At 43.0% G+C, this 12,595-nt stretch overlaps 1 protein-coding gene across 1 annotated transcript in view; it reads left to right on the forward strand.

The window, feature by feature from the left end:
* Positions 1-12,595, forward strand: part of SORBS2 (sorbin and SH3 domain containing 2) — a 165,208-nt gene that overhangs the window by 105,604 nt on the left and 47,009 nt on the right. Inside the window, 2 exon segments of the mRNA XM_023757178.1 lie at positions 1,243-1,432; positions 3,866-3,980. Coding sequence (XP_023612946.1) covers positions 1,243-1,432; positions 3,866-3,980 — 305 coding nt within the window.

The following is a 12,595-nucleotide window of genomic DNA, read 5'->3' on the forward strand; positions in this document are numbered from 1 at the left end:
CTATCAGGTTGATGGCCTAACTAGTGCTGACCAGGTGACTCCTGCTGGTTTAAAGTTTTATTTCTGAGAGAGGCCTACAATTAAGAGGACTCAATTAAGTTGAGTCCAGTTTGTGACGTGGGATCTTTGCATAAGCAACTCCACTGGGGGCCTGTTGTCCTGTTTTTAACAAGCTCTGAAGCTAAACTCAGACAGTAGAATTGAGGCCAAAAAAAAAAGTGCGGACATCATCTCTTTGTATTTGTCGTGGCAATTTGCATGGAACTTCCAGAGAAGAAAAGTGAAAATAGGCTTAGCTCAAAAGACTGAGGTTGCAGGAAATTCAGAATGTTTTGCATCCATTAGTGATTAGTCAATCAAACAATAGTCACATATAACCTTGCGGAGCTCTTTGGAGATAGTTTTACCATTTAATCAGTAGACAAAGCAACTGCAACTAGTCTCTTCCCTTCTACTAACCCTCCATCCTGCTGTCATGGGTCTTGCTCTTTCTGCCTCATTTTGGTTTCTATGTCATCTCTGCTACCCTCTTCGCCTATCCTCCAAACCAGCCCTTCAGGGCCCACTCTGGTGCCTTCAGTTCCATGATATCTTCTCAGACCAATCCACCATCTTCTAAAATCCTTTCGTGACTAATGTATATTTTCCGCATTTGGCCTTTACCATGTTCCCAATTATTTTCCAGCAGAGTTCTATTTGTGTCTCTTTTCCCAGATGTGCTACAGGCTTACTAAGGGCTCCTGTTTCCTTAAGCCTTACACGGCACATACATAACTTGCTCTGTATTGTGTTTAATTACAATTAACATGTCAATTATCATATATGAATCAGAGCCTTTAAAGTAATAGAAGACATTTGGAAACAGTTCTCTGAAGCATTTTTAATCTTCCTCTGAAATCTTAACTATGTCATTAGTTTATGTTCTCCAGGAGAAAATTTGCTGAGTATCTGTAAGTTATTCCTAGTACTAGTCTGAATGATTACTAATTCTAAAATGATTGACAGAGATTTACTGTCGCCAATGCTTGTGTACAGAATACAGTAATAACAAATTAATCTCTTCATAAAGATTAATACATTAATTACTAATGATCATCCTGCCCAATGCATGCAGTATGGATATGCTTATTCATGATAATGTGGGCAAAATCATTGGATGTTTTATGGGGTACAAAGAATTGAATGCACTTTTTAAATGTCATTTGCCCCCGTTTTGTTTTGTTCTGTTGTGTTTCACGACAGGCCTGTACAACTCGCCCTACAGTGCTCAGTCCCATCCTGCTGCGAAGACCCAGACCTACAGACCCCTCTCCAAAAGCCACTCGGACAACGGCACGGACACTTTTAAGGATGCCGCTCCCCCAGCCCCTCCCCCCCATGTTCCTCCTCCAGTCCCACCACTTCGACCCAGAGATCGGTCTTCAACAGAGAAGTAAGGCATTTCCCCCCAAAGTGGCCTACATTTATTTAGCTTAGTATAAAAATAAGGCCGCATGGCATTCAGTAAAAGAATTGGTGGAGATAGTATATGTATAATCTTCAGTCAATACAGGCAGTCCTCAGGTTACGTCGGACTCCACGTACTTCATTTCATGGTTACGTTTCCATCTCCCATGTATTTATTAAAAAAAAAAAAAAAAAGTTCTGTCATTTCGACGTATGTACATATGTGCTTTATGTTTTTTATTATTTATTTACCACAAGTAAAGGTCAGGAATTGTTATCTTTCTTTCAAATTTTTTTTACTGTTTCACTTCATTACTGCTGTGTATGTGCTTCATGTGAGTGACGTAGGTGCTTATGTAGGTGGGTTCCGACTTACGGCGAAAATCATGTTACGTGGCGCCGTAGGAACAAATCTCTGATGTAACCCGAGGACCTACCGTACATGTACCTCATTGACCCCCTCTATTGAGATTATAGTGAACACCTTTGCAAGTTTGGTTCATAATATTATAGTGACCTAAGTTAGACCCGGCATAACATGGGCACTTTTTTATTTTTTTAAATGTATAGAAGAAGACAAATAAAAAGAAATCATTGACATAGTCTTTTTGGCATAGCACCCCAGAGACTACGCAGTTCATTTTCAGTTTCCTCAGATTTGAAATGTTAGGTCTATTAATTATTTAAAATTCCCCTCTGATACACAAAAATATATCTTTGAAAGCAGGAAAATTATTCATGAATCATAAATAAGTCATTAGTTAATAAGTGTCTACCGGTGACTCATTTCACCAGTTTTTCAAGATGATACTAATTTTCATTTCCCCACAGATATGTTTTGATAGAAACTATCATCACAAAAATAAAAATTTATAAGCAAACTTTTATGGCATCACTTAAGAATTAAGATTATGACTAATAATCCAATTATAAGTGACCTTTATTGAGAGTATGCTATGAGTCCAGCACTAGGCAAAGTACTTTTTCTCTATTATATCATTTAATTCTGAGAACCCAATGAGATAAGGTTTATTTTAAACCCATTTTAGAGAGAAAGACACTGTGATTTAGAAAATTGAAACAACTTGCTCAACTCATACAGCAGAGTTCAAACTCACCTCTGACTGAAATCATGGCTCATGTTATACCAGCAGTTAATAAATAAGGATATAATAATTATTCAGTGTTAATACCGATTATTAAGCATTCACCTACCATACCCATTTCAAAACTATTATATTCAACACTGCATGGTATCATTAAGAGTAACTGATGATTGTATAGGGTATAAGATACCACGACAAAGGACACACTTCATATGTGAGAAGATTCCCATTTTACCAGTCTTCTCATGATGGATTTTATGTTTAGAAAGGTGATGTCTTAAATTTGATAAATAACTGTCTAGACATAAATGGTATCTCTGCCATAACACAGAACCAAAATTAACTCAGAATTAAATGTATTATTTGTTCTATGTGTTTAGTAAAAATAAATCTCTCATTAAGAAATATGCGAATCTCTTAAAAATTTCAAAAACACCTCTGCTGGATATTATTCCCCAATGTACCAGAACGCCAGCACTGCCCCTAATTCTCCTGTCCCTAAGGTGTTTCTATTTCCAGCATGCCATGGAGTCAGAATTCCATCCATTCCAGGGGTCAGCCTTGCCCCACCTAAAGCCAGGAAACTCCTCTTCCCCTGGAAGCCTTCAGCACCAGCTACCTAAAAAGCTTTGTTTTTGAAGTCCCTCTGTGGCCGCCCCTCAGTGGACATTAGTTCAGGAAAAGGCTGGCTCCGGGGCCTCCCAGGGGATGGGATGGATGCCTGACTCTGGTTTTACAAGGGTAACACAAGGGAGGATCCCGGCCCACAGCTGGCTCCTGTGGGCGGCAACCCAAGTGGTCCTTTGGTACTTTCCACAAACCATGATGCCCTTTGAACAAGATCCAACATGGCGTGTGCATTACTCCTTGTCACTTTGAGTCAAGGACGCCAGGTCAGAGTGGCGGGAAAACTCACAGCGCGTCATGGAGCCTCAGCACCACTTATTCCCAACACAGACGTGCACAGCTGCCGTGGCGTCCGCCCTAAGGGTTCACAGCAGCTCCCCGGCCACGTGCCTCCTCATCCTTGTGTGAGTGTGTGAGCCAGCAGGAGGGTCATATCAATGTATGAAAGAAATTAAAAAAAGAAAAAACAGAGGAAAACATAATACAAAATAAAAGAAATGACTTTCTCTAAGTCATTTATGTAAAACAAAACATAAATGTGGTGTTTGGGACAGATTAGTTTTGATCCTATGAGACTTTTTTTAAAAACCTACACGAAAATTAACTTTGAAAACAGCGAGTGGATAGATACGACTGCTTTGAGCCTAGGGAATCGTTTTCACGTGTAACTTGTTGGTTCTTTCCAGGCATGACTGGGACCCTCCAGACAGAAAGGTGGACACGAGGAGGTTTCGTTCTGAGCCCAGGAGCATTTTTGAATATGAACCGGGGAAGTCGTCGATCCTGCAGCATGAACGACCAGTAAGCACTTGTCCCGAAACACGGTGCCAGTTCTCTAGGCTCCCTGGGCTCTTAAGTAAACCCACATTTCATATCATTTAGCAATTTTTGTCGCAAAGGGGATTAACTTGGCATTATTTAGAAATCACGTTTATTCTGAATCATGTTTTGTGCATCTCGTCTCGGAATTGAAGATGCAGTTTCTAATATGTATCGTTCCTACCAATCAAATATAGGATGTAACTATATTTGCATGTAACTATAGCCATATCTAATCATAGCTCTGAGTTTAATTGGGGGAAAAAAGAACACTTATAAATGCAACACTTAATCGCTAGTCTACATCGCTAATGAGGAAAATCATTCATTAATCTCTTTGATACAAATGCACCCAGTCAGTACGTCCCTTCGTTTCTACATAGATTTGTTATTATTTCTCGGGCTTCGGGGGACATTTTCCGAATGTCTTTTTATAACAAGTTGGTCTTAATGGATTCTTATTAAATCTCTCTCAGGTTACCGAGCCTCGAGCTGCCTGATTGTCCATCTAATGGATCAAGATTAAACTTTGCAGTATTTTATGATTATCTATTTAAATCCTATGCAAACAAAAAGCTATAGGAGGTGGAAAGTAACCATTTGCTTCTCCAAAGTGCAATTAACAAACAGGCTCTTGCTTGGCCCTCCTGGTGTTTAGGTCCCCGTCTTCCTTTCTGCCCTGTTTTCCCTCCTTGGTCGGTGCCCTCGGGATTCTCTGGAACTGTCATTCCTCTGCATCTCTGTCCCAGTCTGCTTTGAAGGAAAAAGTTGATGTCATTTGCAATTTACTCTCTGCCTTGTCTTGTCTTGTCTTAAAAGAATTTAGGTGTCAGTGAACAGGAGAGAGTTTTCTTTGGTAGCTCCTTTAAGAGTATCCAAGAAACTACATTATCATATTGAATGCAAGGCCAGCTCTGAAATTTGATTGGAAACCCTGGCCTCACCACACCCAAGTTGAATGTCCTTGATTTCGTTTTTGAAGCCCTGTATTTATGGTTATGTTCTTGAGAAACATGTCCAAGAACCTCATAATCACATAATTCATATGTGATGTTTATCTAAGCCTTTTTTTTGTCATTCTACAAATAACTCATATCTTTCAAAGTAACAGAATTTTAACAGAAAAACTGAAAAAAGGGAACATGCCTGAGTTGCAAGCTCCACTGTAAATTTATACCCCACTTACTAGGTTATGTGATTGAATTTTGTCATTTCTAGGATGAGAATTGAGTGAATCATGAGGTCACCATTGCATAAAATTGAAAATAGCAAAATGTCTCAGATTTAAGTGTCAATACCAAAACTTTAATGATCATTCTAACAATTTATGATACTCTTAGGATGATGCGCATTGTAACTGTATTGAAATGTTTTGATGGCTGTGGCGTCAGGGAAAAGGATATTTCTACTATTGACTCACTGAACAAAATACTGAGCACCAACTATGTGCCAGACATTGTATGAGGTGCTGGGGACACAATAGTGAACAATAGAGGAACCTTGAGGCTTTCATTTAATGGAGGTTCAGGGTAGACTTGCATTTGTGTGAAATAGACCACCTGCTAGCGGGTTAAAACAGGCACACCTAAGGAATCCTCCCCCTGCCCCCTTAGCAGCTCATTCATGGGCCCTGCCACTGTGACTGAAATGCCCACGTTACTCGTATCTTTGGGCTCAATAACAACAGTAACAACAAAAACTATAGCAATAGTTGTAGATCCTTAGTGAGTACTTACTATGTGCCAGGCCCTGTAATTAGTAACTTATTCCTTATCTCATGTAATGATCCGAACAACCTATGAAGTAGGCACATGGCAGATGAAGGACTGAAGCACACAGTCAGTAACTCTGTCCGGGTCAGGCTGCTGAAGGGTATTCGGACCACGCGTGAGCCCAGACTCACGCATGCCTGGCGCACTCAATCACCACTACACGGAGGCACCAGGAAGATTAGCTGAGTAGGAAACATATTCAGCTAGTAGTCATTAGCATCTCAATGGATTTGATGATTCGATTCTTTTGCAGTCTAGCATACTTTATTTGCCAACTTCTAATACATCAGTGCACTTGATTGATTTAACCAGGAACCTGGGCCCTGAGTTAAGACGCAAGACGCGTGTTTTTTTTAACTGTCCCTCGGATCAAAAAGATCTGGCCTCCCTGAGTCAGAAAAGAAAAGGGGGCGGGGGCTAAGTTTCTGGTGGTGGTGCAGACACTGGCTGTATGTTGATACCGTTTGCATGGGCGCTGGAGTGTCTTGAGCACACAGGTGTGGAGGACGAGCAGCAGGTTTGCTAGGTGAGGGTGATGTCTTAGCAAATGGGCGACACCGAAGGATTTCCAGAAGTTCTGAATGCACTCGCAGGTCATGTTACTCCAAGGTGGCGTGTGAGCAGAGCGCTGGCTCTTTTAATATTTAACTTTATGTAAATTATAAATAGCTAGGTAATTCTCCGCTGCCCTTTTCAATTCTGAGATGACTCCATCATCTGCCCAGTTTTCCCAACTGTCATCTTGGATTCCCCTCTCCCCCAGGGATCCCAAAGTCCTATCCCCAGGAGAACTGTCACTGCCCCTCCGCCTGCTCCTCCACCGCCCATGCCAGGATTGCAAGGACAGCCACCTGATTCGTTCCCTAATTCTCCAGTCTTTATAAAATCTCCTGCTCAAAACTCTCTCTGGCTCTCAAGTAACTTTAGAGCAAAATCCAAATTCCTTCTATAATTTCCAAAAAACCTGATGCATTGGCCCCACTAACCTCTCCAGCCTCATCCCTCTTCCTGCCCTTCCTGCCTCACTCACTCTGTTCCAGCTCTTCCCTACCAGACCTTTGCACAGGCTGTTCCCTCGGCCAGGAAAGCTCTATCCACCACCTGCTCTTCACATGGAAAAGCCTCATCTCACTTCCCCAGGGCACCATCCCGGACTCCTCAACTGTAGGTGCAAAGAGCCCCCTGCTGTGAGCCTGGGGCGTTTCCCCCTCACTCACCACACTGAATTGTAATGGTCTCTGGTCTGTGTCCCTCACTAGACTTTAAGCTCCTTGAAGGCAGGGACCATGTCTGGTGCACCCGTTGTATCCCCAGCACTTAGCACGATGCCTGGCACAGAGTAGGTGTTAAGTGAATACTGGTTGAATTAAAAAGTGAATGAATGAATATAGGTTTTGCCCTTGCTGTGAGTGGGCAAGTTGGTGAGGCTGAATCCTTGTTCTGTTGCTTATCTGCGCAGTCTGCAGATCTGGTGACAAAAAGGCACAGTGTTTTCCATCAAAACTCACATGAGAGGTTCGATGCACTGCTATTAGTCATTGTGGTCCACTAATTTCACAGATCCCTGGTGCAGGGCATAGCAGGGCAGGACTGTGTAAATGAAGGTCCTTCCCCAGACTCTGGCCTAAAGGAACCCCTTCTTCCTTAGAAATACATAGAATATGCATTTATGTTCTTCAACACGAAAGTTAAAGTGAATGCAATTTTTTAAAGTGCGTAGATGTTCATTCGACTATAAGTTTAGAAATGCTGATTAAATGGGCCAATGTTTGATCTCGAAAAGTACTTTGCAATCACCAGGAATCTAACTTTAACTGACTTGAACCACAATTTACTCCATAAGACAGTCATACAAATTCTTTACTGGGATTATAGCAATAGAAACTTTACATCCCATCTGGATTGGATTGTGTATAGGTGAGCCCAGGAAAGGAAAGTAAATTTAAATATAACACTGATTTAGGACCTCTCTATGCTTGATAAAAATGGAAATAATATGAAGGCCTTACCTTTCTATGCCAAAACTAACCCAGCACATAACGATAAAAGCAGAAGGAATATCATTAAAAACACTGTGTAGAGTTGAAATGCAATTAAATCTCAGTGAACTTAAGCTTCTTTATCAATGAAGATTTTCATTCAAAACTTAAACTCTAAAAATTTTGGGGGTTTCATCTGCTGGTTTAAACCATAAATAATTACCCCAAGTCACAACATGTATGGCATTTACTGTGGAACCACAACAAATACAGAACATAGTCGCTAATGCCATTAAAGCTTGAAAATCTAATGAGCATAAAATTTAAAGAACCAAATTTCTATGCTGACACTTCTTCTGGTTTGAACAATATGTAAAAACTATATGTCTGCCATGAGAATACTGAGAACAGTGGAATTTCTGAAACCTGAACAGCAACTAAATGCTTTTAAACTGTAGAAAACATAAAAACTTTACAATTGCTCACTCTTGGTTGCTTTGCAATAAGAACCATGTGTGACTTGTAGGTTTAGATTTTCATAAACACTTCCTTCTGCACTGATTGACTTTGGTTTTAAGCACCAGTTGGCTAGATGTTCTGGAAAAGTCAGAAATACGTTTAGAAAGATATGCAGCAACAGCTCTGCTCTTGTCTTTTATGAGCAAATAGAGCTTCCTCTATGAGTATCTGAGTGTTCATATTCACGTCCAGCTACTCAGAGGAACTTTCAAGTTACAAATGAAAAGTGTTGATTGAGAGAGATTAGGAGTGTGCATGTCTGTTGGCTGACTGACTGTATGTCTATCGCTACTGTCGTCAGACCTCTGTGTACCTTAGCAGTGGGTCTAGGTTGCCACCTAACACTGTTAACTGTCACATGACTAATGGGATTCAGTAGATCAGCCACAGCAAAGAGAACATTCCAGTTCTGCTGCTTACAGCTTCTTTAGCCTAAAGCAGGGGTGGGCAAACTTTTTGACTCGAGGGCCACAATGGGTTCTTAAACTGGACCGGAGGGCTGGAACAAAAGCATGGATGGAGTGTTTGTGTGAACTAATATAAATTCAAAGTAAACATCATTACATAAAAGGGTACGGTCTTTTTTTTTTTTTTTTTTAGTTTTATTCATTTCAAACGGGCCGGATCTGGCCCGCGGGCCATAGTTTGCCCACAGCTGGCCTAAAGGCTCTGCTCAAGCCCGTGCCTCTCACCACATTCCAATGTGATAGATAATGACCAATTGTCACTGTTTAGGGCGTCTCCTCTATATTCTATTGGAATGGATTCCAGATAGCTGCCCACTGTGACTATACACTGAATTTTTAATCTATAAAATCATGATTCAGGGAATATTGCCATTCTAAGGTAGGGTGCAGGACAACAGACATTCTGTTCCCCTTCCCATAGTGTAGAAGAGAAATATGTTTCTGTAAAATCAAAATTTTGTATATCCGTCTTTCTATGTTTTTTAAGGTGGAAGTCAAAGTGAAGTTTTAACCACGGGTAAATACGTGTTTGTTTAGTGAATGTGCTGCCCTCTGCTGTTCGTGTGTTGTTTTTTAATTTGTTTCCTCTAAGAAAAATTTATCTCGCCTTAGAAAAAAACAAAGACTGTACTCGAAAGCCGAGATTATAAAATCAAGAATTCACCATTTTTTTAAGTACATAACATTAGAAACAATGAGATTTGAAAAAAGCCAAAGATTCGTTTTTCTGTGGAGAAATTATTAGGCCTCTCTCTATAAACAAAACAAAATTTGCTGAAAAATTCTCTCTAATATTGTTTTCCCTAAAGATCAGCTGCAGCGAACTATTCCATGAAGTAGTTATATGCTTCAGTTATTATTTAAATGCGTGTGTTTTCTTACGGAGCCCCACCAGCCACAGGCCCTGTGACTATTGTACATACGGTCCTATTCTGCTTGTATCACTTAGCGGCCCACGCGAAACGTTCCCCAGGTTACTACACAGCTTTGACCATGATGATCACTGCACAGGTCGGATAACTCAGACCCTGTCGCTATTTTGCTGTGATGTCCCAACTTTTCTATTTCTGTCTGTAGCTACCATGATAACCTCATATTATAAAATATTGAAATAAAAAGCACATCTCTAAAAACCTTTTGGATATAATAGATTAATAAATGCAGGCTATATATTATTTTAAAACTATTGGGGGAAAAAACAATAAAACACTCTGACAAGCTAATTTCAAAATAATGGCTTTTGTTTGAATATGGACTATCTCAAAGCATCCAGTAGGACAAAGAATATGCCCTCCCCTGATCGGGGAAATGGCTTTCAGGGACCCGAAAGTGTCTTTTTCTGACTTACAATTTTACTGCCCAATTGCACCATGTTTAATTAGTGCCATGTAATAATTATAGAAGTACTAACCCATATACCTTAAGCACCCATTTTTAATAGAAAGTCAAGAGCCCAGAACAGTGTGGTCAGGCATGAGTTGCTTGAAAGCACTAGGATATCACTGGGTAATGTAAATGCTCTGAGGCTGAGTTTGCTCTTACTAAAGTAATTTATGTATTTTTTCCAACAGTTTACATTAACGCTCCTCGTTTTTCTCTCTTAAATACAATAACCACTAAGGGGAGTAAGTCAATTATGAATTGGTTTTTTCTCTAAATTACAGTGTCAACCAAACCAGGGTCAACTTTTCTTCCTCACCCTCTGCCCAGCCCTAAACCACCAAGGTGCTGTGGGGAAAAAATAAAAAAATAAAAACTAACCCACCCAAATCCACTTCCGTAGCTCAAGGTCGGCAGGAAGAAAGTGATACTTGGGGTATCTAATAAAACGTGATCTTTTTTTCTTTATTTAAAAAAAAATATGTTCTTATTGATTTCAGAGATGAAGGGAGAGGGAGAGAGAGAAACATCAATGATGAGAGAGAATCATTGATCGGCTGCCTCCTGCACACCCCCAACTGGGGATGGAGCTCGCAACCCAGGCATGTGCCCTGACCGAGAATCAAACGGTGACCTCCTGGTTCATGGGTTGACGCTCAACCACTGAGCCACCCCAGCCAGGCAATATGTGCTCTTTCCTCCCTCTCTGAGAGGCTCCCTGCCTCCACATCTTTCCAGTGGTTCAGACCATCCCCAGTTGTTCCGCCTTCTCTTGCCTAAGGCAGGGCCCAAGTCGCTGCTGCTGGTGTCCCCTCCATTCCCTCAGCACCTTCACCTACTGAACCAGTTTCTCCTCGCCCTTTCTTGCAGCCCCCTCTCCCAACAACTCCGATACCTGTTCCCCGGGAACCCGGCCGGAAGCCCATTCCTATGTCACCATATGGAGAAGTCACTGGTAGCCCCTCCCCTCCGCCCAGGAGCGGGCTCCCCACACCAAGCCCGAGCACCCCGGCTCTCTCTCCCATCTGGGTGAGCTCCCTCCTGCCTTCACTTTCCTAACGCCTGTCTGGACATGTAGGTGTAGTCCTTGCGCTCCAGGGGCTAGGAGACAGTCAGAGGCCAGCTTCTAACCTCCCCCTTCCCCTCCCCCTCCCCCTCCACCTGGCTGCCCCTCTTCCTCCTCACCCAGCCCCAGTCTTCCTGCCAGTGGACCCCTAACCACCTCCAGCACCTCTCACTCCTCCCCACCTGGATCTCTCCCCACCTCCCCTCCCGCTTCCCGGGCTCCCGCCTCCTGCACCCGAGTGGACTGTCTGCACTGCAGACTGAATGCTGGACCAGCCAGGGCAGATGCGCTGACCCCCCAGAGGAGCTGCCTGGTGACAGCTGAGCCTGGTCTAAAACTCTGCTGAGCTGTCAACGTGCCTTCTCGCTGTCACCGGCAGTTTCTCACCGTCGATGCCTCAGGCTAAGGAGGGAAAGCAGAGGGTGGACAGAGGAGACTGCCAGGGCTCCCATGATGCCCTCGAAGCTCATCTCCATTCCTGATTTACTCCTTTTACTCCACTCCCCTGTCCTCTGTGGCGGAGATGCGTGGGATGAGAGCAGGTGCATGTTGGCGTGTGAATGCGCGCGCGGGTCATGCCACACAGCCTCCTCCTCACCTGCTCAGTGTGCCTTTTCCTTCCCTTTTCCTTCACGTCTGCTCTAGACTGACCGCATACATCCCGATGACGTAGAGTTAGAGAATGAGCCCTGGTATAAGTTCTTTTCAGAGCTGGAGTTTGGACGGCCGGTAAGTGAGGCTAGACTCTTCATGTAAGAACACCAGGGGAATGTGGCCTGACTTACACAACATATTGTCAGAAGCGATAGGCATCATTCAGAGAACAAACGTTGAGTGTGTACTTAGAGGCACAAACCTGGTCCCACTCAGCCCACAGTCACTTCTGGACTAAATGGTTAAACATGCTCGGACACGTGCTAGGCAGTGTATCTTTACCACCGAGTCACCCGCGAGGCGCACTTGATGTCTGAGCAAATTCAAACTGCTCAGAGACGGTGTCCTAGTGCAGCCAGACAATTACGGGTCTACAGAAGCTGTGTATTTGTTTACAGTCCACTTTGGTCTAGTTCACTCAGAAGAATACGGTGGCTTGATGATAACAATCCTATCTAATAAAAGAGTAATATGCAAATTAACCATCACTCCAACACAAAGATGGCGGCGCCCAGTCCTCTCAGCCCCACTGGAGTCCTCCAGTCCCCGGGGGGCGGAAGCTGAGAGCAGGGCCTGCTTGGCTGTCACCGTGGCGACCTGGAAGCAGCCAAGCGGGCCCCACAGACCACGCACAGTGGGGCCTGCTTGGCCATCACCCACAGCAACCCAGGAGCGGCCAAGTGGGCCCCGCAGACAGCAGAGAACCCCGGGGAGTGGGCCTAAGCCATCAGTAGGACATCCCCTGAGGGCTCCCGGATTG

Source organism: Myotis lucifugus, unplaced genomic scaffold, assembly GCF_000147115.1.
Source record: "Myotis lucifugus unplaced genomic scaffold, Myoluc2.0 scaffold_102, whole genome shotgun sequence".
NCBI classification, from domain to species: Eukaryota; Metazoa; Chordata; class Mammalia; order Chiroptera; family Vespertilionidae; genus Myotis; species Myotis lucifugus.